The sequence below is a fragment of the Mandrillus leucophaeus genome, unplaced genomic scaffold (assembly GCF_000951045.1).
Source record: "Mandrillus leucophaeus isolate KB7577 unplaced genomic scaffold, Mleu.le_1.0 Scaffold253, whole genome shotgun sequence".
Lineage (NCBI taxonomy): Eukaryota > Metazoa > Chordata > Mammalia > Primates > Cercopithecidae > Mandrillus > Mandrillus leucophaeus.
Window position 1 is genome coordinate 425,620 of NW_012102621.1, and position 27,562 is coordinate 453,181.

The window sequence follows — 27,562 nt, forward strand, 5'->3', positions numbered from 1 at the left end:
TTTTTAGTAGAGACAGGGTTTCACCATGGTGGCCAGGCTGGTCTTGAGCTCCTGACCTCAGGATCTACCTGCCTCTGCCTCCCAAAGTACTGGGATTACAGGTATGAGCCACTGCGCTAGGCCTGGATTTGCATTTCTTAAGTCTAATGAGCTAATGTTTATTTTATATCACCCCACTTCTGTTTTTTTTTCTTTTCTTTTTTCTTCTCTTTCATACCTTTTTTTTTAAGATGGAATCTTACTCTGTCACCTAGGCTGGAATGCAGTGGTGCAGTCTCGGCCCACTGCAACTTCCATCTCCTAGGTTCAAGCGATTCTACTGCCTCAGCCTCCTGAGTAGCTAGAATAAACAGGCGCCTGCCACCATGCCCAGCTAATTTTTGTATTTGTAGTAGAGATGGGATTTCGCCATGTTGGCCAGGCTGGTCTCGAACTCCTGACCTTAGGTGATCTGCCTGCTTGGGCCTCCCAAAGTGCTGCGATTATAGGCGTGAGACATTATGCCCAGCCATTTTTTTTTTTTTTCTTTTCTGGGAGAGTGTCTTGCTCTGTCACCCAGGCCGGAATGCAGTGGCGCGATCATGGCTCACTGTAGCCTCAACTCCCCGGGCTCAAGTGGTACTCCTACCTCAGCCTCTCGAGTAGTTGGGACCACAGGTACATGCCACCACGCCTGACTGTTTTGTAAGTTTTGTAGAGACATGATCTCACCATTTGCCCATGCTGGTCTTGAACTCCTGTGCTCAAGAGTTCGGCCCACCTCAGTCTCCCAAAGTGCTAAGATTATAGATGTGAGCTACCGCACCTGGCCAGATCACCCACTTCTTATTGGCCAAGTAAATCAAAGTAGCAGCTCTTCTCTTGACTGTTTAAGCTTTATTATTTATTTATTTATTTAGTTAGTTAGTTAGTTTTGAGACAGAGTCTTGCTCTGTGACCCAGGGTGGAGTGCAGTGGCGCGATCTTGGCTCACCACAACCTCTGCCTACGGATTCAAGCGATTCTCCTGCCTTAGCCTCCTAAGTAGCTGGGATTATAGGCACCTGCCACCATGCCCAGCTAATTTTTATATTTTCGGTAGAGAAGGAGTTTCACCATGTTGGCCAGGCTGGTCTTGAACTCCTGACTTCAAGTGATCCACCAACCTGCTTTGGCCTCCCAAAACTCTGGGATTACAGGTGTGAGCCACCACGCCCAGCCTGTTCATTTATTTTTTGAGACAGAGTCTCACTCTGTCGCCAGGCTGGAGTGCAGTGGTGTGATTTTTTGGCTCACTGCAACCTCCCTCTCCCAGGTTCAAGTGATTCTCATGTCTCAGTCTCCCGAGTAGCTGGGTAAGGTATATGCCACCACATCTGGCTAATTTTTGTATTTTTGTATTTTTTTTTTTAGTAGAGATGGGATTTCACCATGCTTGCCAGGCTGGTCTCAAACTTCTGGCCTCAAGTGATCCACCCTCTCGGGCTTCCAAAGTGCTGGGATTACAGGAATGAGCCACCATGCCCAGCCCTTTTTGATCTTTAAAGCAATGAAGTTATCAGGAAGGCAAGAAGAAAATGTATTTAATTCTGTGCTTCTAGGTGTTTTGAATACTGAGTAGAGCTTGGCACTAGAAGGCATTAAATATCGATTTAATGAATGAAGTATCTCCCGACTGCCAGTTTTGTAATCTTCTGATGTATGGCTCCGTTTCTGTCGCTGAACCTGCTGAAAATTCTAAATTAATCCCACACTCTTTGTTTTCTAGGCAGTTGAGTGTTTTTACCCCTGCATATCAGGCTTTTCTGTGATCCAGCCCAACCTTTCTGTGGAGTCTAATCACTTGTTTGTTACTCTCCTTTTTCCAAGACTGACTTATTTGTTCCCTAAGAGGTGCTTTGTTTAATTTCTTCCAACTTGAATTTTCTTTTGTTGTTCTCAGTGTTGTTCACAACTTTCCCTTAACTTTCCATGGTGCAGCTTTTGCCTCCTCCGTGAAGTTTTTGTTGCCTGCTACCTTGCCCAAGAGGTGATCTTTCCTTTCTCTGAACTCCCATAGAACATTGTACCTCTCTATGTTACATAAATTTTGTCTTATATTATACAGCATAACCCCCTTCTAGGTGGTTAGCTCCTTGGACAAGGGGTATAGCCATTTTGTTGTCTGTGTCTAAGTGCCTAACATAACACATTGCATGTAAGCAGTTAATGAATGTTAAGTGGAACGAAAGTGGTCTTTAATTAAATTCTGGTAGAAGGAGCAAGTAATTTGTTGTAGAGTAGTAAGTGGGTTAGGATACGCAGTTTTATTCGTCACTTTATTACTAAGGCTACCTGGGTAAGTTACTTAACTTCTTTATGTTCTGGCATTGCCAGAGAGAGAAAATGTTTTGTTTTGTTTTTTTCCATCTACCTTTAGAAGAAGTGATGAGAATAAATTAGAAAGCCTAATAAATTAGAAGGCTGGGTGTGGTGGTGCCTACCTGCTACTTGAGAGGCTGTTACAGGAGAATTGCTTGAGTCTGGGAGTTCAAGGCTAGTCTGGGCAACATAGTGAGACCCTGACTCAGTAAAAAGGTAGAACTTTTACATGCACTGGTATCAAAATTTACATTTAAAAGGACACTAAAGAATCCATATTTTGCAGTTGCCTTTTAGGGGAGAGTGTTTTCTTATGAACCATCTTGATATTTGAGCATGACCTTTTAGAAGACGCTGGTCTAGAACTGTGCTATATGTTGGCCTTGGAGGTAGCTGTAATTCTCCTTGTTCCTTGCTTGTAAAGCTTTCTAGTGGTATTGAGAGATTACAAATTACTACATTTTTTTGACTTTGCATTCAAACCGCCTGTTCATACTTTGCCCATTAATTTAACTATAGCCATCGAAGCTTTTCAATGGTAAATATATCAAGCTAGCTAAATACAGTCTGTATTTACAGGCTTGAAAAGCTAATTGGAGCCGGGCGCAGTGGCTCACGCCTGTAATCCCAGCACTTTGGGAGGCCGAGGCGGGCGGATCATGAGGTCAGGAGATCGAGACCATCCTGGCTAACACGGTGAAACCCCGTCTCTACTAAAAATACAAAAAATCAGCCGGGCGTGGTGGCGGCGCCTGTAGTCCCAGCTACTCGGGAGGCTGAGGCAGGAGAATGGCGTGAACCCGGGAGGCGGAGCTTGCATTGAGCCGAGATTGCACCACTGCACTCCAGCCTGGGCGACAGAGGCAGACTCCATCTCAAAAAAAAAAAAAAAAGCTAGTTGGAAACAGCAGTTTCCTATGAGGCATGAATAACATTGAAGAGAAGTGTAGTTTACAAAGGGTCAGGAGTATGACTACTCAGTCTAGCATGGCAATTATGTATGTAAATGAGTTAATTCAAAATTAGAGGACTCTCATTTCAGCTATTAGTGCCTCTTGAGCAATTTTCTGGAGTTGAAACAGGAATCATATGTGTATTGAAAGGCCTGTGTTTCCAAGGCCATTTTTACTAACATTTCAAAGGTGATCTCAGGAAAGGTCTAAGCTAGTTTATAGTATGCCCATTTCCTGTATAAACCATTTAATTTTAATGACTCTGCTTGTCTCATTGTTATGATAAATTTGTGTGGTAGATCGCAGCCTGTTAGCTATTACTGGAAGTTTTCTGGATTTATTATAGGCCTCTCAAATATGTAGTTTTTAACATTTTATTGGAACCCCCCCACCTCTTCCCAATTTCAACTATTAAATGCTTAAATTTGTTGTTTTGGTTATGCAGAAGTTAGTTATCAGGTTATATGGTTCCCAATGAGTGAGGAAATTGGGAAGGTTTTTTTTTTTTTTTTATTTTAGTACTTGTTAACTAGAAATGGGTTTTGTAGTTTAGCTTAAGGGCTCCAACAGCTTGTTTGAGAAGACAGCTATGGAACTTGAGCTGTTTACATGTTTTTTAATACTGCAAGTGTATTAGGAAAATTGTAACAAGTCCTTCTCTTGTTCTTTAGGACTTAAGTGAGTTTAAAGAGATGACAACATGTGTTTTCCCCAGGTAAGCTTTCTTTGAGGATTTGTCTTTCATTTAAAAGAGTCAACTGGGCACAGTGGCTCACACCTATAATCCCACCCCTTTGGGAGACTGAGGTGGGAGGATCACTTGAGCCTAGGAGTTCAGAAGCAGCCTGGGCAACATAGTGAAACCACATCTCTACAAAAAATAAAAAATTAGCTGGGTGTGGTGGGATATGTGTGGTCCAGCTACTCAGGAGGCTGAGGTGAGTAAATTGCTTGAACCCAGGAGGTCCAGGCTGCAGTGAGCCATAATAGTGCCACTGTACTCCAGCCTGGGTGACAGAGTGAAATCCTGTCTCAAAAAAAAAAAAAAAAAAAAGTCATTGTGACATACATACACAATGCAAATAGGTATATAGTAATTTGTTAAAACCATTAGATCATGTTCATATAAGCCTGGAGCTTACTTAATAGCTGCAATGTTGTGATGGCTTGCTTTTTATAATTTATGATTGGTCTTCTTATCGAAAAATCACAGTTTGAACTGACAGTGAAAGTAGACAGAGACTCCTTTTTTCTTATCCCTCATCTTGCTTTCTGAAGAACTGGTGAAGCCTCCTTGAGATGGCTCTTGTCTGTCTTGCTTGTAGGATGTACCTTGTAACTATTGAAGTGTCCAATTGAGAGTGTTCAAGAGTCAGTCAAGTACTGTCTGTCTGGCTAGAGATTTTTTTTTTTTCATCCACTTCAAGTCGGTGCCTTTTCCTGTTGGTGTTTTCCACAGTTAGTATTGCACCCTTGTTCTGATAGGTCACATGTCACATATGTCTCAGACATCACAGGTCAGCCATGTGGAGCTTACAGAACAAGTGTTTGTGTTTTAGGACCTGTTTGAAGAGGGATAGGCATGGTGTTCGAGCAGTTTCTCTTTCAGCTGGGCTTATTTCTGTCTTGTTACCCACTCTGTTCACATTTATATGAAAAAAAAGATAGAGAAATAGAGTTTTTGTGTGGGTTTCTCCCCACCCTCCCCTTTTGGTATTTCTGATCTCTGAAACAGAATAAGAAATAAAAACAACAGCATGAAACTACTTATTGCAGATTTTGGCCCTCCAGAAGAATTTATAGTTTACAAACCTGAGGAGTAGGAGTAGATGGTAGCAGTTTGGGAATGGTAGACCGGCAGCAGTATTTGAACCACGTAAAACCATATGGGAGTATTTGACTCACCCTTGAGTTCACCGGGCTCTCTCAGGATCCAGGTGAATCTAGAATTTGTACTCCAAGTGTGGACTCTCCTGCAGTTGCTCAATGAAGTTGCTGATGATGGGACTGAGTACCTACTCCAATGTAGCAGGGATGCTGGTGCTAGGTTCAAAATGACTGATGTGTTTAATTCCTTTGTCTGTGTTTAAGTATTTTATGTGTTAAATATTTTATGTTTTAAGTATGTATTTTATGTATTAAGTATTTTAAGTAGCTTACATGTGTGAGTAAAAGACATTTTAAACATTGATACACATTTTGTTTACCTTGTTAAAAATTCTTTTTAGACTCTTGGATACTAAATTGATGGCCAGCACACAACCTTTTAAGGTATTATTCATTTGCTACTTTATAAAGTGACTGCATATTACTGAGTGAAATAAATGCCAGAACAATATTGCCTTCTGGCAGAAGGTTTGGAGGTATTTAATGCATCTGTAAAGATCTTCATTCATTTGGTTATACTTTGTATATTATAAAAATTAAACTAGCTGCTTCTCTTTCACATTGGAAAAAAACGAAGACTTCTGTGTTTCTTTAAAGAACACGAGGCAGTACTAGATGCTGTCTTTTCTTTGGAGGGGTGTTAGTGAATCTCTTTAATATATTGTACTTAGATGATGAAATCTCATAATTCTTTGCTTCCTGGTTTGCAGGATATCATTAACAACACATCCCTTGCGGAATTGGAAAAGCGTTTAAAAGAGACACCTTTCAGCCCTCCTAAAGTTGGTGAGAATATTAAACAAACCCGAAACCCTCCAAACTCTTGGTAATAATTATTGATGTATATTGTAGAAGAAAAGCAGAATGGCTCTGGAAACCGTATTGTTCATTTATAGATTTTGGCTGAATTCACTTGGACATGTCTTGTGTAGAATTACTGTTTTTTGAATAAAGATGGTCTTTTAATTCTACATCTATTTTATGTTAATGGAGTTGAATAGCCATTCTTTGAGAATTTTAACAATTAAAGCGTCAAGGCTTTTATTTCCTAATGTATGGAATTCTCCTAAAACTTGATGTGCCCTTCTATTCTTTCATACATTATTTAAGCAGAGACAAAGAGCTAGTGATTAATCACCAGGGGTAGAGTAAAAAATATATTTTCCATCTCAGAAAAGCCCAACAACTGGATTTACAGATGAGATTAAGGCAAGTCCCCACCCTGCCTCCTTATCAGCTGGTTTCAGAGTGGAAACAGGAGCACTGAGGAAAACCAGAAGTAGGGAGATGAGATGGTGGTGTTTTGCCACCTCTAGCCACCACCAAGGTGTGTGGAGAGCCTTCCAGGTGCTACTTCCTTGGTCCCTGTTAACCTGATTGTGCTGCTGATACGGTGATTAGCAAGCCATTACCTATAGCCTGAAAACTGCTAAAGACATGGATAATAGGACTAATGGTTTAGAAATTGATAATGCGAGGTATTAAAGCAGCCAAGATTACAGTTATTTGCCTCTTTCTGGGTAATAGTCCAAGAAAGGAATTAAGAAAAGTGGTGGTGGGGCCATTGGGGGAGAAAACCTAGACCTTTTCTATAACAATATAATGGAAATAATTGATTTTGGAAAGAACGTGTCTCCGTTGATGATGGAGCGGAAGATATTACTTAGGTGGCTACCATGTGAAAAGGCTTTTTTTTAAAGGCATCAAGTCTAATATTTAATATGGAGTTAAAGAATTCTTACTTAAAGAGCATTGTATTGACATAAAAACAGTTACAGTCTTCATTGTTAATTTCCATTTATGCTTTTTATTTCTGTGTTGTAGTAACCTTCATTTCCAGAATGGTTCTAGGATATAATTATTTATGAGTTAAAGTTTTAACTTATTTTTTCCATATGAAATAGTGGCATCTGGTAGAAAATTCAGTCTAAAGCAGGTCATTCCTCTTAGAGTTTATCTGGTCACATCTGTATTTATCAATGTCACAAAAGAACCATATTATATATAAAGTGGTCTTTGCTGTAAAGTGGCTCCATGATCCAAGGCCAGCATTATAGCAAGTTCAATTTATTTTTGGAGTTGGTTATGCTGTCACCTTTTGATCTCTAAGCTTAGGAACATAGTAGAGGATAGTAGTGAGTTGGAGCTGTCGATACTGAATTGCAGTCTTCTGTTTTTTGGGGGGAGGGTTACCTCAGGTATTGATAGATAACAGTTTTTGAGCACTTACTGTGTACCAAGCACTAGGTAAGAGTTTAACTTATACTATCTCATCTGATCCTAACAATAACCTTTTGAAGAAGATTTGATTATCATCTCCATTTTACAAAACTGGAAGCTTAGAGATGAAGTGACTTGCCCAACGTCATACAGCAAATAAGTGGCGGAGCAGAGGTTCGAACTCAGTGTGACTCCAGAGCCTGTGCTCTTAATCTTTACTCTGAATCGTCTGTTGTGTCCTGATGTGACCATCTTGTATAAGGGAAGAATATCCTTTTCATGGCCTTAGAAAGCAAGCAAAAGAGGAATAATTGTCCTAGAGCGAGTTATGGATGATCATAAATAGCACCCACCAGTGTGGGATGAGAAAGCCCACAGCTGAGTCCTTCGTAATGTAACTGAGGCATTTCTGTATCCTAGATCAAAGTCCTCCTTTTCAGTGACTCTGTTATCTTATATTTTAAGGTCTCATATGGAGAGAATTAAGAAACAGATAGCTTTTTTTTCTGCCTATTTAGGATATTTCTCTAGCATATACTAATGCAATTTGGATTGGTAGGGCAGTGTGCTTACTAGTGTTTGTTTTGAGGAAAACTTTTTCCTTTTTTTCTTAGAAAGTGCCGAAGGTTTTCCAAGTTATGACACAGCCTCTGAACAACTCCACGAGGCAGGCTACGATGCCTACATCACAGGGCTGTGCTTCATCTCCATGGCCAATTACCTAGGTACGCATTGCATGTGTTTCAGTCAAACACGCAGTGATCTAGGGTGGATCTTACCTGTCTCCTGGCTTAGGCTGCTGTAATAAATTACCGTAGACTGTGGGGCTTAAACAACAGGCATTTATTTCTCATGTTCTGGAGGCTGGGAAGTCCGAGACCCAGTTGCCAGCAGACCTAGTGTCTGGTGAGAGCCCATTTCCTGGTTTGCAGATGGCTGCCTTCTTATGTCCTTACATGGTGGAGAGCCGAGAGAGCAGAAGCTGTGCCAACTCTTCTTTAAGAGTCAGGGTCTCACTCTGTCACCCAGGCTGGAAGTACAGTGATACAATCGTAGCTTACTGCAACCCTGAACTCCTGGGCTCAAGAGATCCTCCCACCTTAGCCTCCCAAGTAGCCAGGATTACAGGTGTGCATCACCATGCCCGGCTAACTTTTTAATTTTTTTATAGAGACAGGGACTTGCTATGTTAACCAGGCTGGTCTAGAATTTCTGGGCTCAAGTGATCTTCCTACCTCAGCCTCCCAAAGTGCTGGAATTACAGGCTTGAGCCACTACACCCGGCCTCCTGACCCTTCTTATAAGGGCAGTAATTCCCTCATGACCTAATCACTTCCCAAAGGTCTCACTTCCAAACACCATCATATTGGGGATTAGGCTTCAACATACGAATTTTAGGGGGACCCAGACATCGAACCTATAGCACTACCATTTCCTTGGGATCCACTCATCCAGTTAGAAGTGGGAGGGTTTTGAGGTAGGAGTGGGAGGAGATGAGGGGAGGGGGAATCTGCAAGAAAAACCACTGACACTTCCTGTGGTACGGTACTTGGTCCATAAGAACATCTTTCACAGGCCAGGTGCGGCGGCTCATGCCTGTAATCCCAGCACTTTGGGAAGCCGAGGTGGGTGGATCACCTGAGGTTAGGAGTTTGAGACCAGCGTGACCAATGTGGAGAAACCCTGTCTTCACTAAAAAATACAAAATTAGCCAGGCATGGTGGCGCATATCTGTAATCCTTGGTACTCAGGAGGCTGAGGCAGGAGAATCACTTGAACCCGGGAGGCGGAAGTTGCAGTGAGCCGAGATCACGCCATTGCACTCCAGCCTGGACAACGAGTGAAACTCCCACTCAAAAAAAAAAAAAGAGAGAATACCTTTCACCTTTGTTGAACCATGCTGTTAATTTAAATCTGTTTTGGTCTGAACTTTCAGGCGTTGTCTATGTGACTATGAATAATAATGCCTCTCTTCTTTTCTTCATTAGGTTCTTTTCTCAGCCCTCCAAAAATTCATGTGTCTGCCAGATCAAAACTCATCGAACCTTTTTTTAACAAGTAAGTAATCAGAGAGTTCCAGTTCCCAAGTTCTGTCATTGTCGAACAGCCTCATATTTTGGGATGTCAGTTTGGAGTTATTGGGAGCTATAGCACATTTTTAGATAAAATATTTTTCATCTCGAGTGACTCAGATGTTTTTTGAAAGTAGAAATTGACCTTTTGGGGAACAAATGTATTAAAAATATAGGCTTAAAAAAAAAAAGAACATTGCTAGATGTACTGCATCTCTTCCAAGGAAAAGAACTGGTAGTTCTGGCATTTAAATTTCCTATGAGGGACTGGGCGCGGTGGCTCACGCCTGTAATCCCAGCACTTTGGGAGGTTGAGGTGGGCAGATCACTTGAGGTCAGGAGTTCGAGGCCAACCTGGCCATATGGTGAAACCTCGTCTCTATTAAAAATACAAAAATTAGCCAGGTGTGGTGGCGAGTGCCTGTAATCCCAGCTACTTGGGAGGCTGAGGTGGGAGAATTGCTTCAACCCGGGAGGCAGAGGTTGCAGTGAGCTGAGATTGCGCCACTGCACTCCAGCCTGGGCAACAGAGCAAAACTCTGTCTCAAAAAAAAAAAAAAATTTCCTATGAAGTTGATGTTTATGTATGGTGCCACCCAACCCCTAACAAATTTGACAGGTGAGATGATTATTTATGCTTGCATTATTATCTGATTGAATAATATTGTGTCTAAGAAGGTGTTGGTTCTATAAATGGTTTTTAAGAAATCTGAGGTTTTGGCCTGGGCGCCGTGGCTCATGCCTGTCATCCCAGCAGTTTGGGAGGCCAAGGTTCGCGGATCACTTGAGGCCAAGAATTTGAGACCAGCCTGGCCAATGTGGTGAAACCCTGTCTCTACTGAAAATACAAAAACTAGCTGGGTATGGTGGCAGGCACCTGTAATCCCAGCTACTTGGGAGGCTGAGACAGGACAATAGATTGAACCCAGGAGGCAGAAGTTGCAGTGAACCATGATCGCACCACTGCACTCCTGCCTTGGGTGACAGAGTGAGACCCCATCTCAAAAAGAAAAAAAAAAAAAAGGAATCCGTGAAGTTTTGATTGCGATTACATCCTGAGCCCTCATCTGAATGGACTTAATGAAGTAAAGGCTTGCTCTTGTATCCTCATTGTTGTAAGCAGTTAGAGTGATTAAACAATCTCAAGGTTGTTACTTCAAAGTGTGTTTTGTGCTTGCTTAGCAAAGCTGAGACTGAAGTTAAGGATGTGATCCTTGAGCAGACTACAGTTTGGTTCTGTGCCAGAACCCTAAAGCATCATCTTTCCCTGAGCTCTAAGGCAGGGTTTGTTCTAGAGGTTCTGCGCAAGCCAGACACAGAACAAGGCAGCCCATGACTATCAGTAACACCAAAAGAAATCACTATTTCAGTGTTGTGTTGGTTACATCATTTCCTTACATTCTGTGCAGTTGTTAACAGTCCTATCATTGCTTTGCTGGGTGAGAATACTGTACTGTCTCCTTCAGATGTCTGTATAAATGCTTGTGCTTAGGTGGCGTGCTGCAGACACCCATGTCAGTTCTAAACATCTGGATTCCTGAGGTGCTGAGTTGTTGTCTGAGTTTGTGAATTTTATCATATTATGCCTTCTAATTTTTTAAAAATCTTTTTTCTTGTTTTCTGTGAAAGTTCAGAGATAAATGTGTATGTCTTTCATATACATTGAACTCAGTAACAATATAGTATATATTGGAAATTAAGGCGAATTTTTCTGTGTGGAAAATTAATTCTGCTAACCACAAGTCCTTGCTGTTTCTAGTTCCTTAAGAGTAAAACATGATTTTCTTAGCTCTTTTATTTTTGGGGGCAGTGTTTGTCTTTGGAAACGTAGCCTATGCCATAGATCACGGAACCCACAGGTGATGTTAAATATAGTTTTTTGGTTTTTTTTTTTTTGAGATGGAGTCTCACTGTGTCACCCAGGCTGGAGTGTGGAGTGCAGTGGCACAATCTCAGCTCACTGCAATATCTGCCCCCTGGGTTCAAGCAATCCTGCCACAGCCTCTGGAGTAGCTGGAACTACAGGTATATACTACCACACCTGGCTAATTTTTATATTTTTAGTAGAGATGGGGTTTCACCATTCTGAATAGGCTGCTCTCGAACTCCCTACCTCAGGTTATCTGTCTGCCTCAGCCTCCCAAAGTGCTGGGATTACAGGTGTGAACCACTGTGGCCAGCTAAATATAGGTCTGATTATGATTGTTCCTTACGTTTTTATGTACTTGATGTTAAAGTCATTGTTCTGCAGCATTTTTCAACTGAGAGATGTTGACTCATTTGTATTATTATTATCATTATCATTGTTACTATTTTGAGGCAGGGTCTTGCTCTTTTGCCCAGGCTGGAGCACAGTGGCATGATCTCAGCTCACTGCAGCCTCCACCTCCTGAGCTCAAGTGATCCTTCCACCTCAGTCTCCTGAGTAGTCATTTGTAAATATTTACACAGTGTAAATATTAAAACAGTGATCCTGCTTCTCCACTAAGGTCAGCTCCTTATAAAATCAGATGTTGGATACAAACTGGGTTAGATGTGGGCTGCATTTAGTTTATCAGTCATGTGTGTGACCAACATTCAGAGCAATCAAAATAAACTTTGATTTAAAAACTTAGCTGGCTGGGTATGGTGGCTCACGCCTGTAATCCCAGCACTTTGGGAGACCAAGGCGGGCAGATCACTTGAGGTCAGGAGTTCGAGACTAGCCTGGCCAGCATGGTGAAACCCAGTCTGTACTAAAAGTACAAAAATTAGCCTGTATTCCCAGCTACTTGGGAGGCTGAGGCAGGAGAATCGCTTGAAACCAGGAGGCGGAAGCTGCAGTGAGCCAAGATCACACCACTACACTCCAGCCTGGGCAACAGAGTGAGACTCCCTCTCAAAAAAAAGGAAAAAAAATGCTAACTGAGACTTTCTGTATTTGTTGATGAATCTAATATTGCTAATACTGTGCGGGACTATAACCAAAAAGAACTAGACAGTAAATACATAGCTTTATTTTAAATTGGGAAATCTGTCCATTCAGAATTTTTTTGCCAAAACCTAGATGCATACCAAGAATAGTTGAATAGGAGGTGGGATTCGGGAATCCTTCTGTGATTTTTTGGTCTATTTTTTTCCAATCTGTAAAGGAAGAATATTTCTTCATCACTGAAGGAAAAATATTCCTGCAAGATTTGAAATAAAATAAGAACTGTTTTTATTACTTTTTTTTTGTGAGACAGAGTCTCACTCTGTCACCCAGGCTGTAGTGCAGTGGTGCGATCTCAGCTAACTGCAACCTCCACCTCCTAGGTTCAGGTGATTCTTCTGCCTCAGCCTCCCGAGTAGCTGGGACTACAGGCTTGCACCACCACACCCTGCTAATTTTTGTATTTTTAGTAGAGACAGGGTTTCACCACGTTGGCGAGGCTGGTCTCAAACTCCTGACCTCAGGTGATCCACCTGCCTCGGCCTCCCAAAGTGCTGGGATTACAGGTGTGAGCCACCATACTTGGCCTGTTTTTATTATTATTTATTGGAATAACTTGGTTAAGTATAGGCATTCATTCTTAACCCACTTAGAAAGCGGGTTTTATGGCCAGATGCGTTGGCCCATGTCTGTAATTCCAACACTTTGGGAGGCCGAGGTGGGCGGATCACCTGAGGTCAGGAGTTCGAGACCAGCCTGGCTAACATGGCGAAACCCAGTCTGTACTAAAAATTCAAAAATTAGCTGGGCATGGTGACGGTGTCTGTATTCCCAGCTACTGGGGAGGGTGAGGCAGGAGAATTGCTTGAACCTAGGAGGCAGAGTTTGCAGTGAGCCGAGATCGTGCCACTGCATTCCAGCCTGGGCAACGAGAGTGAGACTCCATCTCAAAAGTAAATACATAAGCAAGTAAGTAAGTAAAGTGAGTTTTCTGGACCGGGTGCAGTGACTCATGCCTGTAATCCCACTATTTTGGGAAGGTGAGAGAGGAGGGTTGCTTGAGCCCAGGAGTTTGAGAGCAGCCTGGACAATGTGGCAAAACCCCATCTTTACAAAAAATACAAAAATTAGCTGGATGTGGGGGGTGCACACACATGTAGTCCCAGCTACTCGGGAGGCCGAGGCAGGAGGATCACTTGAGTCTGGGAACAGGAGACCAAAAAGAAAAAAGGAAAAACAATTGCTTCTTTTGACATCTCTTTCTGTGTTAATATTGACCTTGTTTTTACTTACTTGCAGGTGATTTAGGATATTCAACCTTGCTTTTTGTCATTTTTCATGGTTACCCTTGTAGGAAAACATTCGGTAGTTGCCCCCAACATTATCTCAAGCTGATGATTTTAGAAAAATATGCAAGATTTTCTGAAGATTAATTTATTTTGACACCGCACTTTTCTAAATGTAACCTTTACCAAACATGCATACTCATAACATAAATTTGGGTGGACATTAAACTGCCCACATATACAAATCATATATTATTTTGCTCTCACTAGACTTAACATTTAAAAAGTAAACCTCGAGGGGAAGTAAACTTCACTTATTTCTGCGTTATTCTAAATTAACATTTAGTAGCATCAGTTATGCCATTTTGGGAAGCTTTATCAAGTCAACTATTGAGGAAATCCTGAGAACACTGTTGCTTAATCAGTATGCAAAGACTGAATGTGATATGAGGTGTTTTTATAAGCCATACTGGTCTAGAAGAATGTCCAATGAGGGTTTTGTGTGGTGCCATTTTGTCTTTTTCATGGCCTGGGCACCTCCCATAGTCCTCTTTGCTTTTTTTGGAATCAGGAGGAAAGTCATGAGAGAATTGAGCCTTGGAAATGAGGATTACGCCACTGCTAATGACAGCCTGTGTGGAATACACTCTTTGTTTATATTGGAGGCTCTCTCGTCAGGAAATGATTTACCTCCTTTTATAACCTTGGTCAGTTTTAATCAATGCATTGAAAACCAGATTTAATGTTAAGATCCTTTGGTCAAATGCAGATCTAAAATCTAAGAGCTGAAAATACTCTCTGCTTTTGCTTTTTATTGTACAATAGAAAGCACAAAACCAGACATTTGCCTTATGTTTTGTTAACTGTCTTTGGTTTTGTCAAGACACCTTGACCCTTTTATGAAGGTTTTTGGGAAGGTTGTTTTCTGTTTACCTCAGTTCTTAGAAAGAGGAAGAATGAGCGGGTCTCTTTTGGCTATTTTCAGTAAGCAGTGGAATGTGTTAAGATGAACTAGATGCCTGCAGTTTACTCTACAGGACTGCTGCCTTGTTTTGAATCTGAACAGGGTTCCCCTGGAAATCTAGGCCTTCCTGGAATGACACTGCTTTATGGTCTTTCTGAGCTACCGATGAGACAAGGAATGATATGCTCTTAGACAAATGTTTTCTCCTGTGTAAAATGGGGATAAAACAATTCATCTTCTGTATTGGTCCATTTTCATGCTGCTAATAAAGACATACCTGAGACAGGGCAATTTACAAAATAAATAGGTTTATTGGACTTACAGTTTCATGGGGTTGGGGAGACCTCACAGTCATGGCAGAAGGTGAAAGCCACGTCTCAGATGGCAGCAGACAAAAGAAGAGAGCTCGTGCAGGGAAACTCCCATTTTTAAAACCATCAGATCTTGTGAGATTCATTCACTATCACGAGAACAGTGCAGGAAAGACCTGCCCCATAATTCTGTCACCTCCCATTGGGTTCCTCCCACAACATGTGGGAATTGTGGGAGTTAAAATTCAGGATGAGATTTGGGTGGGTACACAGCCAAACCATATAATTCCACCCTCGGCCCCTCCCAAATCTCATGTCCTCACAATTCAAAACCAATCATGCCTTCCCAACAGTCCTCCAAAGTCTTTTTTCAGCATTAACTTACAAGTCCATAGTCCAAACTCTCATTTGAGTCAAGGTAAGCCTCCCTTCCACCTATGAGCCTGTAAAATCACAAGCAAGTTAGTTACTTCCTAGATACAACGGGGGTACAGGCCAGGGATAAATACAGCCATTCCAAATGGGAGTCATTGGCTACAGGCCCTTATTACCTGTGTGATCTTGGGCAAGTTACACAAGTCTGAAATCCATCAGGGCAGTCAAATCTTTTTTTTTTTTTTTTCTGAGACGGAGTCTGGCTCTGTCGCCCGGGCTGGAGTGCAGTGGCCGGATCTCAGCTCACTGCAAGCTCCGCCTCCCGGGTTTACGCCATTCTCCTGCCTCAGCCTCCCGAGTAGCTGGGACTACAGCCCGGCTAGTTTTTTGTATTTTTTAGTAGAGACGGGGTTTCACCATGTTCGCCAGGATGGTCTCGATCTCCTGACCTCGTGATCCGCCCGTCTCGGCCTCCCAAAGTGCTGGGATTACAGGCTTGAGCCACCGCGCCCGGCCAAGGGCAGTCAAATCTTAAAGCTCCAAAATGATCTCCTTTGACTCCATGTCTCACGTTCAGGTTACGCTGATGCAGGAGGCAAGTTCCCACGGTCTTGGGCAGCTCTGCTCCTGTGGCTTTGCAGGGGTACAACCTCCCTCCCAGCTCCTTTCATGTGCTGGTATTGAGTGTCTGTGGCTTTTCCAGACGCATGGTGCAAACTGTTGGTGGATCTGCCATTCTGGGGTCTGAAGGACAGTGGCCCTCTTATTACAGCTCCGCTAGGTGGTACCCCAGTAGGGACTCTGTGTGGGGGCTCTGACCCCACATTTCCCTTCCTCACAGCCCTAGCAGAAGTTCTCCATGAGGGCCCACACCTGCAGTAGACTTCTTTCTGGGCATCCACGCATTTCCATACATCTGAAATCTAGGTAGAGGTCCCCAAACCTCAATTCTTGACTTCTGTGTGCCTGCAGGCTCAGTGCTGCATGGAAGCTGCCAAGGCCTGGGGCTTCCACCCTCTGAAGCAACATCCTGAGCTGTACCTTGGCCACTTTTAGTCATGGCTGGAGCAGCTGGGAGGCAGGGCACCAAGCCCCTGGACTGCATACAGCAGAGGGTGCCTGGACCTGACCCATGAAACCATTTTTTCCTCCTAAACTTCCGGGCCTGTGATGGGAGGGCCTGCCTTGAAGACCTCTGACATGCCTGGGAGACATTTTCCCCTTTGTCTTTGGCTGCTTGTTCCTTATGCAAATTTCTGCGGCCAGCTTAATTTCTCCTCAGAAAATGGGATTTTCTTTTCTTTTCTTTTTTTTTTGAGACGGAGTCTTGCTCTGTTGCCCAGGCTGGAGTGCAGTGGTGAAATCTCGGCTCACTGCAGCCTCCGTCTCCTGGGTTGAAGTGATTCTCCCGCCTCAGCCTCCTGAGTAGCTGGGATTACAGGCATGTGCCACCACGTGTGGCTAATTTTTGTATTTTTAGTAGAGATGGGATTTCACCATGTCAGTCAGGCTGGTCTTGAACTCCTGACTTCGTGATCCACCCACCTTGGCTTCCCAAAGTGCTGGAACTACAGGCATGAGCCACCACGCACAGCCAGGATTTTCTTTTCTATCACATTGTCAGGTTGCAAATTTTCCAAACTTTTATGTTCTGCTTCCCTCATAAAACTGAATGCCTTTAACAGCACTCAAGTCACTTCTTGAATGCTTTGCTGCTTAGAAATTTCTAATGCCAGATACCCTAAATTATTTCTCTCAAGCTCAAAGTTCTACAAATCTCTAGGGCAAGGGCAAAATGCTGCCAGTTTCTGCTAAAACATAAGAAGAGTCACCTTTGCTCCAGTTCCCAACAAGTTCCTCATCTCCATCTGAGACCACCTCAACCTGGATTTCATTGTCCATATCATTATCAGCATTTTGATCAAAGCCATTCACCAAGTCTCTAGGGAGTTCCAAACTTTCCCACATTTTTCTTTCTTCTTGTGAGTCCTCCAAACTGTTCTGGCCTCTGCCTGTTACCCAGTTTCAAAGTCACTTCCACATTTTTTGGTAGCTTTTCAGCAGTGCCCCCTCCCAGTACCAGTTTCCATTTTCATGCTGCTGATAAAGACATAGCTGAGACTGGGCAATTTACCAAAGAAAGAGGTTTATTGGACTTATAGTTCCATGTGGCTGAGGAGGCCTCACAATCGTGGTGGAAGGTAAAAAGCACATCTCACATGGCAGCAGACAAGAGAGCTTGTGCAGGGCACCTCCTGTTTTTAAAACCATCAGATCTCTTGAGACTCATTCACTATCAAAAGAACAGTGCAGGAAAGACCCACCCCTGTAATTCAATAACCTCTCATCACGTTCCTCCCACGACATGTGGGAATTGTGAGAGTTACAATTCAAGGTAAGATTTGAATGGGGACACAGCCAAACCATATCCTCTTCCGTCGAGGTTATAAGGGTTGTGTGAGATGTGAAAGGACTTGGATAGTTCCTAGAACTTAGTAAGTGCTCAGCATATATTCTTTTCCTTTTCTTGAAATATAAGGGATGCGGAGAGGATTGGGCAGATACTGGTCAAAGGACACAACATTTCAGTTAGCAGGAATAAATTCAAGAGATCTGTTATACAGCATGGTGACTGTGGTTACTAACAGTGTATTGTAAACTTGAAAATTACCAGAAGAGTGGGTTTTAAGTGTTTTCACTGCAAAAAGTGAGTATGTGAGGTAATGGATATGTTAGCCTGATTTAGTCATCTTACAATGCATGTATATTTCAGAACATGTTGTACACATGAATATATACAATTTTTAGTTGTTAATTAAAAATAAATAAATAAGGATGGGCATGGTGGCTCATGCCTGTAATCCTAGCACTTTGGGAGGCCAAGGGAGGTGGATCGCTTGAGGCCAGGAGTTGAGACCAGGCAGGGGAACGTAGTGAGACTCTATCTCTTAAAAAAAATTAGCTGAGGATAGTGGCACATGTCTGTATTCCCAGTACTCAGGAGGCTGAGGCAAGAGGATTGCTTGAGCCCAGGAGGTTGAGGCTGCAGTGATCCGTGGTTGCAGCACTGCATTCCAGCCTGGCGACAGAGCAAAATCCTGTCTCAAAAAAAAAAAAAAAAAGAAATAAAAAATATAAGAAGACCTAACATGATAGGAGATTCAATAAAGGTAGAGGTGGTAGCAGAATGTGTTTTATCTTTTAGTTTAATGAAAAAGAAACTTCGTTAGCTTGTGGACATAAAATTGGAGTGTAGTAGCAACAATTGTGAAGTGTTTACTTTTGCTTGTACGTACCCTTTAGTGTTTGCCTGTGAAAAATCAGATGACGATTGTGTCACATTGGTATGTAATAAAAGCAAGATGGCTTTGATTTGGAGCATTTTTTAAAGTTTTGTTTTTCAAGTGAATATAACGCAGCAGTGTATGGAGGGTTGAATAGGTATACATAACAGCTGTATGTACAGAGGGGAGAGGAAGGAACCTGTGGTGCCTGAAATAAAAGCACACCAGTGGTTTCCCTTTTTCTCCATAGAAAGCAATTGCATGCTGGTAGCGAATTGGATTTTTCTTGTAATATGCACGTGCTTGACATTTAACATCAGAGAGATTTTAAACTGATTAAAGATTTCTTCCCAGTGTCAACTTATTTTGGGTGACAAAAAAAAAGAAAGAAAAGATTTCTTCCCAGCCCTCTCGCCAGTCATGGACAGAGCAAGACTTTATTTGCTACTTACTACCACAACTGCCATTCGTGCCCAGCAGCACAGCATGCAGGGTTGCAGTGGGTTCTTAAGGGACCCCGTGTGTCCAGCTGTCTCCCTGGAGGGTGCTGCCTGATCACCTGCAAGGAAGCCCTCGCTTAACCTTCTGCTCTCCGGCCTGTCCCTCCCTCATACAGAGGAGCTGTGTATTAAATTGAGTCTTACAGTAATTCCACCTCCCTCCTCCATGGGACTTCCAGCTTCCCAACATAAACACGAGTTTTAACATAGCTTTACTGTTGGTAAGCGCATAGCTCTCAGTGTCACAACACTCCACAGGATTCGTTTCCATTTGAATTTAAATATTTAAAAAGCCATTTGATTGATTTTTCTCGAAGAATTGCTTCACTTCAGGATCTCATGGAGCGTACGTAGTATAGTACAGTTGAATCCCAGCTCTGCTCCTTATTACCTGTGTGATCTTGGGCAAGTTACTCACCCTCTCTTTACCTCAGCTTCCTCATCTGTAAATTGAGAATATTAGAACCTGTTTGATAGGGTTGTTGTGAGGATGAAATAAGAGTGTGTGTGTAAAATGCACAGTGCCTGGTACATGATAGGTCTCAGTTAACTTGTCACTGCTGTCACTGCTGTGGTGACATAGTTTGAGATGCTTCTCTGATTAGATGTGGGGAACAGAAGGAGTGCTGTTTTATTTTCATAGAAGATGCTGTATGATGCACTGTGTACATCCAGTAAACAGGACTTTGTTTTGAATTATTGAGGCTTGACCAGAAAGCGGAGGAGACCCCCCCAAAAAAAACCCTACATGTAACTAAATAATATGCAGGGAGAAGATTGAATACGTTATTGTTTTTTGTTTCTCCCCTTTGAATCATATGGTTAGTTCTTACTCTTAGTTGTGTATTGTGTTTTCAGTTTTAGACTTTTTTTTTTTTTGAGTTGGAGTCTTGCTTTGTTGCCCAGGCTGGAGTGCAGTGGTGCAATCTTGGCTCACTGCAATCTCTGTCTCTGCCTCCTGATAGCTAGGATTACAGGTGCTCACCACCGCTCCTAGCTAATTTGTATATTTTTGGTAGAGATGGGCTTTCAGTAAGTTGGCTAGGCTGGTCTTGAACTCCTGACCTCAAGTGAACTGCCCACCTTGGCCTCCCAAAGTGTTGGAATTGCAGGTGTGAGCCACCGCGCATGGCCCTGTTTTAGACTTTTATTGGGAAAAGGAAGTAAAGAAATACATCTTCTAAGTGAACTATTAGAAGCTGTTTCTTTCCTTTCTTAAATTTTAACTTTAATTCTTCTCTTTTTCTTTCACTTGAGACAGAGTCTTGCTCTGTCACCCAGGCTGGAGTGCAGAGGCGCCATCATGGCTCACTGCACCCTCAACCTTCTGGGCTTAAGTGATCCTCCTGCCTCAGCCTCCCATGTAGCTACCAAAGGTGCATGCCACTGTGCCTGGCTAATTTTTTTTTTTTTTTTTTTATAGAGATGGGGGCCTCACTATGTTGCCCTTGCTGGTCTTGACCTCCTGGGCTCAAGTGATCGTCCTACCTCAGTCTCCCAAAGTGCTAGGATTACAGGCATGAGCCACGCTGCCCAGCCTCTTCCCTTTTTTTTTTTCTTTTCTTTTTTTCTTTTTTTGAGACAGTCTCACTTTGTTGCCCAAGCTGGAGTGCAGTGGCACGATCTTGGCTCACTGCGGCCTCCAACTCCCAGGTTCAAGTGATCCTCCGGCCTCAGCCTCTCAAGTAGCTGGGACTACAAGTACACACCACCATGCATTTTTGTACTTTTAGTAGAGACAGGGTTTCACCGTGTTGGACAGGCTGGTCTCGAACTCTTGACCTCATGATCCGCCCACCTCTGTCTCCCAAAGTGGTGGGATTACAGGCGTGAGCCACAGTGCCCGGCCCTCTTTCCTTTTTCTTTACTTCTTTTTTTTCTGAGACAGAGTCTCACTCTGCCACCCAACCTAGAGTGCAGTGATGTGATATTGCCTCCCAGATTCAAGCAATTCTCTGCCCTAGCCTCCCGAGTAGCTGGGATTACAGGCACGTGCCACTACACCCTTCTGATTTTTGTATTTTCAGTAGAGACGGGATTCCACCATGTTGGCCAGGCTGGTCTTGAACTCCTGACCTCGTGATCCGCTTGCCTCGGTCTGTCAAAGTGCTGGGATTACAGGTGTGAGCCATCGCGCCTGGCCTCCTCTTTCCTATTTCAAAACCACTTTATTGAGATATAAATTCACATGCCGTATAGTTTACTTATTTAAAGTATATAGTTCAGTGGTTTTTGGGATATTACATTATTAATTTTTTTTAATTTGGTAAAATATACAACAACTTTTGCCATTTAACCATTTAAAATGTACAGTTTGATGGCATTAATTACATTCACAATATTGTTCAACCGTAGCCACTGTTTCCAGAACTTTTTCATCACTCCAAACAGAAACTCTGTAACCAGCAAGCCAGTAACACCCTATCTTCTCCCTCTCCTCAGCTCCTGGTTATCTCTAATCTGCTATGAATTTGTCCTTTTGTGAGTTGTTTCTTTTTGAGCAACTCATTGCTTCACTGACATTTTAATTTATTAAAACAATGATATTTTGCATCACCTGGAGCACTTTTCTTTTGTAATTGTATTATTGCCTTATGTTTAGATTACACCTTGGGCACATAAACTTTAAGATACATAGATGTGTATCTGTGCAACATCTCAGCTAGGGTGGCTTATACATAAGGCAGCAGGAGTATAAGGGAAAGAGCTGAGGCTTCAGGGTGGGTCAGTTGGGTTGATGCCACCGGGTGGGAGATTTGTCTTGCCAAAGCTAGGTTTCTCCGTCTGTCAACTGGAGATCATAATCTCTACCTGGTTGGGCAGCAGCACTGATAAGGCTGCTTAGTGTTGGATGTGGCACGTAGTAGGTATGCAGAGAGGGTGGTTGTTACTGTGCCTTACACTGCAGTGAACTTGAAGAAAATAATGGAAATCTTGTTTCTCGTTTCATTTCTTTTTTTTAATTCTTATTTTTTTAAAAAAAAGTATATATTTTTTGAGACAGAGTCTCCCTCTATCGCCCAGGCTGGAGTGCAGTGGCATGATCTTGGCTCACTGCAACCTCCACCTCTGAGGCTCTAGCAATTCTCATGTCCCAACCTCCTGAGTAGCTGGGATTACAGACTTATGCCACCATATCCGGCAAATTTTTGTATTTTTAGTAGAGACAGGGTTTAACTATGTTAGCCAGACTGGTCTCGATCTCTTGGCCTCAAGTGATCTGCCCACCTCAGCCTCTCAAAGTGTTGGGTTTACAGATGTGAGCCACTACTCCTAGCATTTTTTTTTTTTTTAATTTTTTTTTTTGAGATAGAGTCTTGCTCTGTTGCCAGGCTGGAGTGCAGTGGTGCGATCTCGGCTCACTGCAACCTCCGCCTCCCAGGTTCAAGCGATTCCCCTGTCTCAGCCTCCTGAGTAGCTGGGACTACAGGCACGTGCCACTATGCCCTGCTAATTTTTTGTATTTTTAGTAGAGACGGGTTTCACCATGTTGGCCAGGATGGTCTCGATCTCCGCCCACCTCAGCCTCCCAAAGTGCTGGGATTACAGGCATGAGCCAGCACTCCCGGCCAGCACCCGGCATTTTTTTAAATTATTTTTTTGAGACAGAGTCTGGCTCTGTCACCCAGGCTGGAGTGCAGTGGAGCAAACATGGCTCACTGCATCCTGGGCCCAAGGGATCCTCCTGCCCCACCCTCCAAGTAGCAGGGAGTACGGATGCATGGTACCACACCCAGCTATTTTTTAAGTTTTTCGTAGAGATGGGGTCTCTCCATGTTGACTGGTCTTGAACTTCTGGACCCAAGAGATTCTCCCGTCTCGGCCTCCCACGGTGCTGGGTAGTTTTTCATTTTATGAAAGGGTGATGGTGGAGAAACACAGCAGGCGGTGTGTTCCGAGCTGAGGACCCTTGGGTGACAGTCTCTCTGTGTTGATAGAGGCAAAGTGGCCCACATACATGATGCTAATAAAAACTTTTTAATAATGGCAATTTAGATATCTTACTAAGAAAACACTTTATACCTGTCTTTGCATCTTAATTTTAAAGGTCTTGCTGCAAAGTTGGGTTGTAAGTGAGAAGAAAATACCTGCCCTGTGTGTTATTTGCACTAATTTGTGTTGAGCCTTTTGACGCTGGTGAGGCTGATTTGTGAGGCAGTAGGGTCGAGAACACAGCCTCCTCCATTTGTCTGCCTGTGCCAGGCACATCCCTTCTCATCCCTTTCCCAGAAGCCCCTGGTGATGCCAGAACCGAGGTCAGGGAAGGCAGGAAGGAGGACACTTATGGCATTGGTGATCGTAGGCCCCTTTCTTATTGGCTGGCTTTCCCAAGAACTTGGTAGTACTTATTCTTTAATTTTGTATTAAAATGCTTACATAAAGGAGTAATAAATCTTTTAAAATATGATATCCTCTGCCCCATAGCTTTTATCAAAAATGGGTCTGGATCCTGGAATAGGGAGCACAGTGTATCATAAACTGGCTGCATGTGAACAGTGGTGTGATTGTTGATACTACTCTTTAATCATAAAGAGCCCAGGAAATATGTCTTTTAAAAAAAATGGAGTCCCCATTTTCAACCTCTTCTGGATTATGTAAATTTTGGAGTCAGGTGCCATGGAGGAGTAAAATTATAGCACTGCAGATGCTTCGAGCAGCCTCCCAGAATCCAGAAGACTTGAAGCCAGTTTTTCCCTAGTTCACAAAATATATTTTCCCCAATACACAAGATGCATTTTTTCTTCCTCACATACTTTGACCAAACCCATTTATTTTGCCTCAAAGTCTTGTTTATTTGTTTTTGGCTCCCCAAGTTACCATGATAAAAAGAATCTCCATGAATTGGCTTGGTTTGATTACCCTCAAAGTTTAATACACTCACTGATTTTCACAAAGGCAAAAGACAGGGCACATTAAATTACTGTGAAGCCTTGAGTCTGGTTTTTTAGGACTGGAAACAAGTGCTACTTCGAGGAAGGGACTACTTGCCTCAAGTTGATACTGCCTTATCTAATTTCTGCCGTGTAATCTTGATTGCCACTTCTGTGGCAGCATCAAAAGGCTACTTTTTAAAGAAACCTTACAGGCCACCCACCCAGCAACCTGTACTTGGTATGCTAGCCCTGCAGCACTACAGGGGCAGTCCATGTGCTGAGCTGAGCTGTTCTTGTGCTTGCTCTGGTTACTTTAAAGTACATTTCTGTCTGGCTTAATAACTTGTTATTATTATAATTTAAAAAGTAACTTGTTGAGGTAGAAGGAAATCAGTCAACCCTTGGATGTATATTTAAGCAGCTTGCCTCCTCTGTAATAGGGTATTGGATTAGTGTTCTGTGGCTGCTGTAACAAGTTACTACAAGCTTGGTGGCTTAAAATACCAAGTGTTTTAGGTGAATACATCTCTCATGGTTCTGGAGGCCAGAAGTTTCAAATCAAGTCATCAGCATTGCCGAGCTCCCTCCAGAGGCTCTGGGGAAGAATCCGTCCTTTGCCTCCTCTGACTTCCAGTGGCTGCCGGCATTCCTTGGCATCCCTCTGCTTAGGGCCACATCACACCAGTCTCTGTCCCCATGGTCACATTGCCTCCTCCTCCTCCTCTGTGTGTGTGTGTCCTGTCTCTGCCTCTCTCTTATGAAGACATGTGTGATGGCAGTGAGGCCCCACTTGTACAATCCCAGATAATCTCATCTCAGGGTCCTTAATATAAAAACATCTACTAAGATTCCTTTTCCAACTAAGGCAGCACTCAGAGGTTCCAGGGAGTAGAAAGTGTACATATCTTTTTGGAGGCCACCATTCAGCCCACTGTAGGCATGTTAGTAGTAAAGTCAGCAGTCTTAGCTATTTCCAGTTTTGCATTGGTCCTGGCTAGGAGCAAGTGGGCAATAGTTATTTCCAAAACTGTTTAGCACTTAATTTGCAGTGTTCAAGGATTAGCAGTATACTCTAAGAAATTTGGGCTACCTATCAAATAGCTTATCCTTTGAACACCTTCCACTATGCACAGTATGTCACCTGCATTGACTATTTTTTCTAAAGGCAGTCAGACCTCACAGGTAGGGAAAAATGTGCCCATTTTAAAGCCGAGACATCTGCCTAGGGCCCCGGGAGTGGCAGTCAAGGATCATCAAGCTTGTGCTCCACTCAGAAGGGATTCTTCCTCCATAGCACACAGTCTCTATAAGGGACAATGCTATAGTTGGTTGCATATCTTTTTAAGAGACAATGTTAGTCTCTTTGAAAGAAGATTTCCTTTTCTCTTAATGTTTGGCCTGAGCACAGTCTCTAAAAGATGTTGACTTAGACCATTGGATTGTGTGGGGCTTGTTTCCTCTGACACTTTACAGTGTGTTGTTTTATAGGCCCTGCAGGCATTGCCTTTGTATAATGCTTAATTTAATGTTTTTAGTTGATGTAATTTGATATGCTTCATTTGATGGAGACTGTTGAAATGAGCTGCTGGTTTTTTTTTTTCTTCCTTTTCTTTTGCCTTTGTTTTAGTGTTGTATGTATCTAAGAAAGGACATGAGTTGGCTTCAGGACAAATGTTGAGTAACGCTCTGTTTGTCAAAACAGCAAGCAGCTAGATTGAAAACTGTATTCCCCCCACCTGAGTGAAATTAAAATAACTGATGCCACAGTCACTCCCATCTAGCCAGTGGTTACCCTTATTTTACACAGGAGCTTTAGTGAGCAAAATAAATGAGCTTATTTTGTGACAGATGTCTGCATGCTTCCTACCCTGGATGATAAAATTAGTTTTTTATAGCACATAAATATGTATAATGATGAGCCTTGCATACGGGTTCTTATGAAGTGCTTTTACTTCTGCACCCTAAAGGAAATACCAAGACCATTTGCAAGTACAGTAGAGCTGCCAGTCGGTAAAGTTTTCAATTTCTCTTTAGAAGGCTTGGGACTTGGGGTGAGCCGCAAGTTAATTCTGTGCTTAAATTGTGTTGAGATGAGATTGTATTCAACATTTCTGTATCCCAGTCTAGTGGTAGGAGAGGGGTACAATTTTATTTGGAAATCTCTTTTTTAAGAAATCGGAAGTGTAGTCTTGATGGAAGCAGAAAGCAGATGGACACAAATGCAAATTTTCACTCAGGGAGTGAAAATACTGAGTTCTTAGGAGGAAGGATAAAGAGTTTGGGGGCTTGAGGTTTTTCCTTTTGCTAGGAAGAGAGACCAGAATAAACTCTGTTCTTCTTTATTAAGACATGTCATGACATTAGAAGTCTGTCTAGATCCTCCAGTCCTGTGTATGCATCATTATGCAAACTAAGCCCCTGTGTCCATATACCTCTGAGGCGTCTCCTCACCCTGAGATGCTGATTCACTCGTTTTCCTGATGGTGATCACGGTGTGTGGGACCAGGTGTGCCTGGCAAGCCCCATGCCCAGGTAGCAGCTTGCTTTGCACTGCAGTCATGGGAAGGTTGTCCTTTTGATCTCCGGCCACATGGCTCTCTTCACTGCCTGTTGTTCCTGTTGCCTTGAAAATTCGCTGTACCCAAAGCTCTTCCTCAGACAGCAACCTCATTTTTTGTACCAGCTCTGTGCCATGACACAAAGCCATAATTTAATCAGCCCTTCGAGTATTATAAAAAAATGTTTCTGGAATGTTGTATCCCAAGCACTTGCTTCTCTTATATACACAAGGGCTTTGACTAGTGGTTTAGGACGAAAACCCTTGACCCTAGCTGCTCCCGCTGGGACTGTAGGCTTACCATTTCACAGGGAGGCTGTGGAGACAGCTCAGGTTAAAAGGCACGCGGGAGAAAGGGCCTGTGTGTGTAGGGCAGGTAGTGGGAAGCTTAGGGTCTGCCCCCATGGTGGCCAAGGGCAAGTAGCTGAACTTGGAAAAATCTGCCTCCCGTTCTCAGTACAGGGGGACCCATAACTTCCAGACAGGAGAGGAGCAACTGAGGCTGAACAAGCCATGATAAATGTGATTTTAGTTAGGAATTTTTGTACTTAATTTTTTTTTCTTTTTAAAACACAAAAAAATCCCACTGATAATTCCTCAGCCCAGAAGAAAAAAAGCTGTCCTCTTAGTTTCCTGCTAGTTTGTGTTCTGTGTCTATTTCATTTACTAATTGAGATCAATGTTCTTCATTTGCAGATTGAGATTATACTAGTTATATAATTGTATAACTTAAAAAAAAAAAAAAGCCAGGTGCGGTGGTGTGCACCTGTCGTTCCAGCCATTTATGAGGCTGAGGTGGGAGGATCACTTGAGACCAAGAGTTTGAGTCTAGCTGGGGCAACATAGACCCTGTCTCAATTTAAAAGATACGTATTTAACCTGCATGTCCTGCACATGTATCCCATAACTTAAAATATTTTTAAAAGAATTATATATATATATACACACACACACACACACACACGATAAGGAATTTTCAAACACATTAAAACTCATGGTCAGTGTCACGTAGACAGGCTTCAGTGGCC

General features: G+C 42.7%; 1 protein-coding gene across 3 annotated transcripts in view; it reads left to right on the forward strand.

Moving 5' to 3' along the window:
* Positions 1 to 27,562, forward strand: part of PARN (poly(A)-specific ribonuclease) — a 203,494-nt gene that overhangs the window by 37,924 nt on the left and 138,008 nt on the right. For all 3 annotated transcript variants that reach the window (XM_011983662.1, XM_011983663.1, XM_011983664.1), the window contains 5 exons: positions 3,965 to 4,008; positions 5,522 to 5,564; positions 5,891 to 5,966; positions 8,015 to 8,125; positions 9,389 to 9,458. In XM_011983662.1, the coding sequence (XP_011839052.1) occupies positions 3,965 to 4,008; positions 5,522 to 5,564; positions 5,891 to 5,966; positions 8,015 to 8,125; positions 9,389 to 9,458 (344 nt within the window). The remainder of the gene's footprint in view (positions 1 to 3,964; positions 4,009 to 5,521; positions 5,565 to 5,890; positions 5,967 to 8,014; positions 8,126 to 9,388; positions 9,459 to 27,562) is intronic.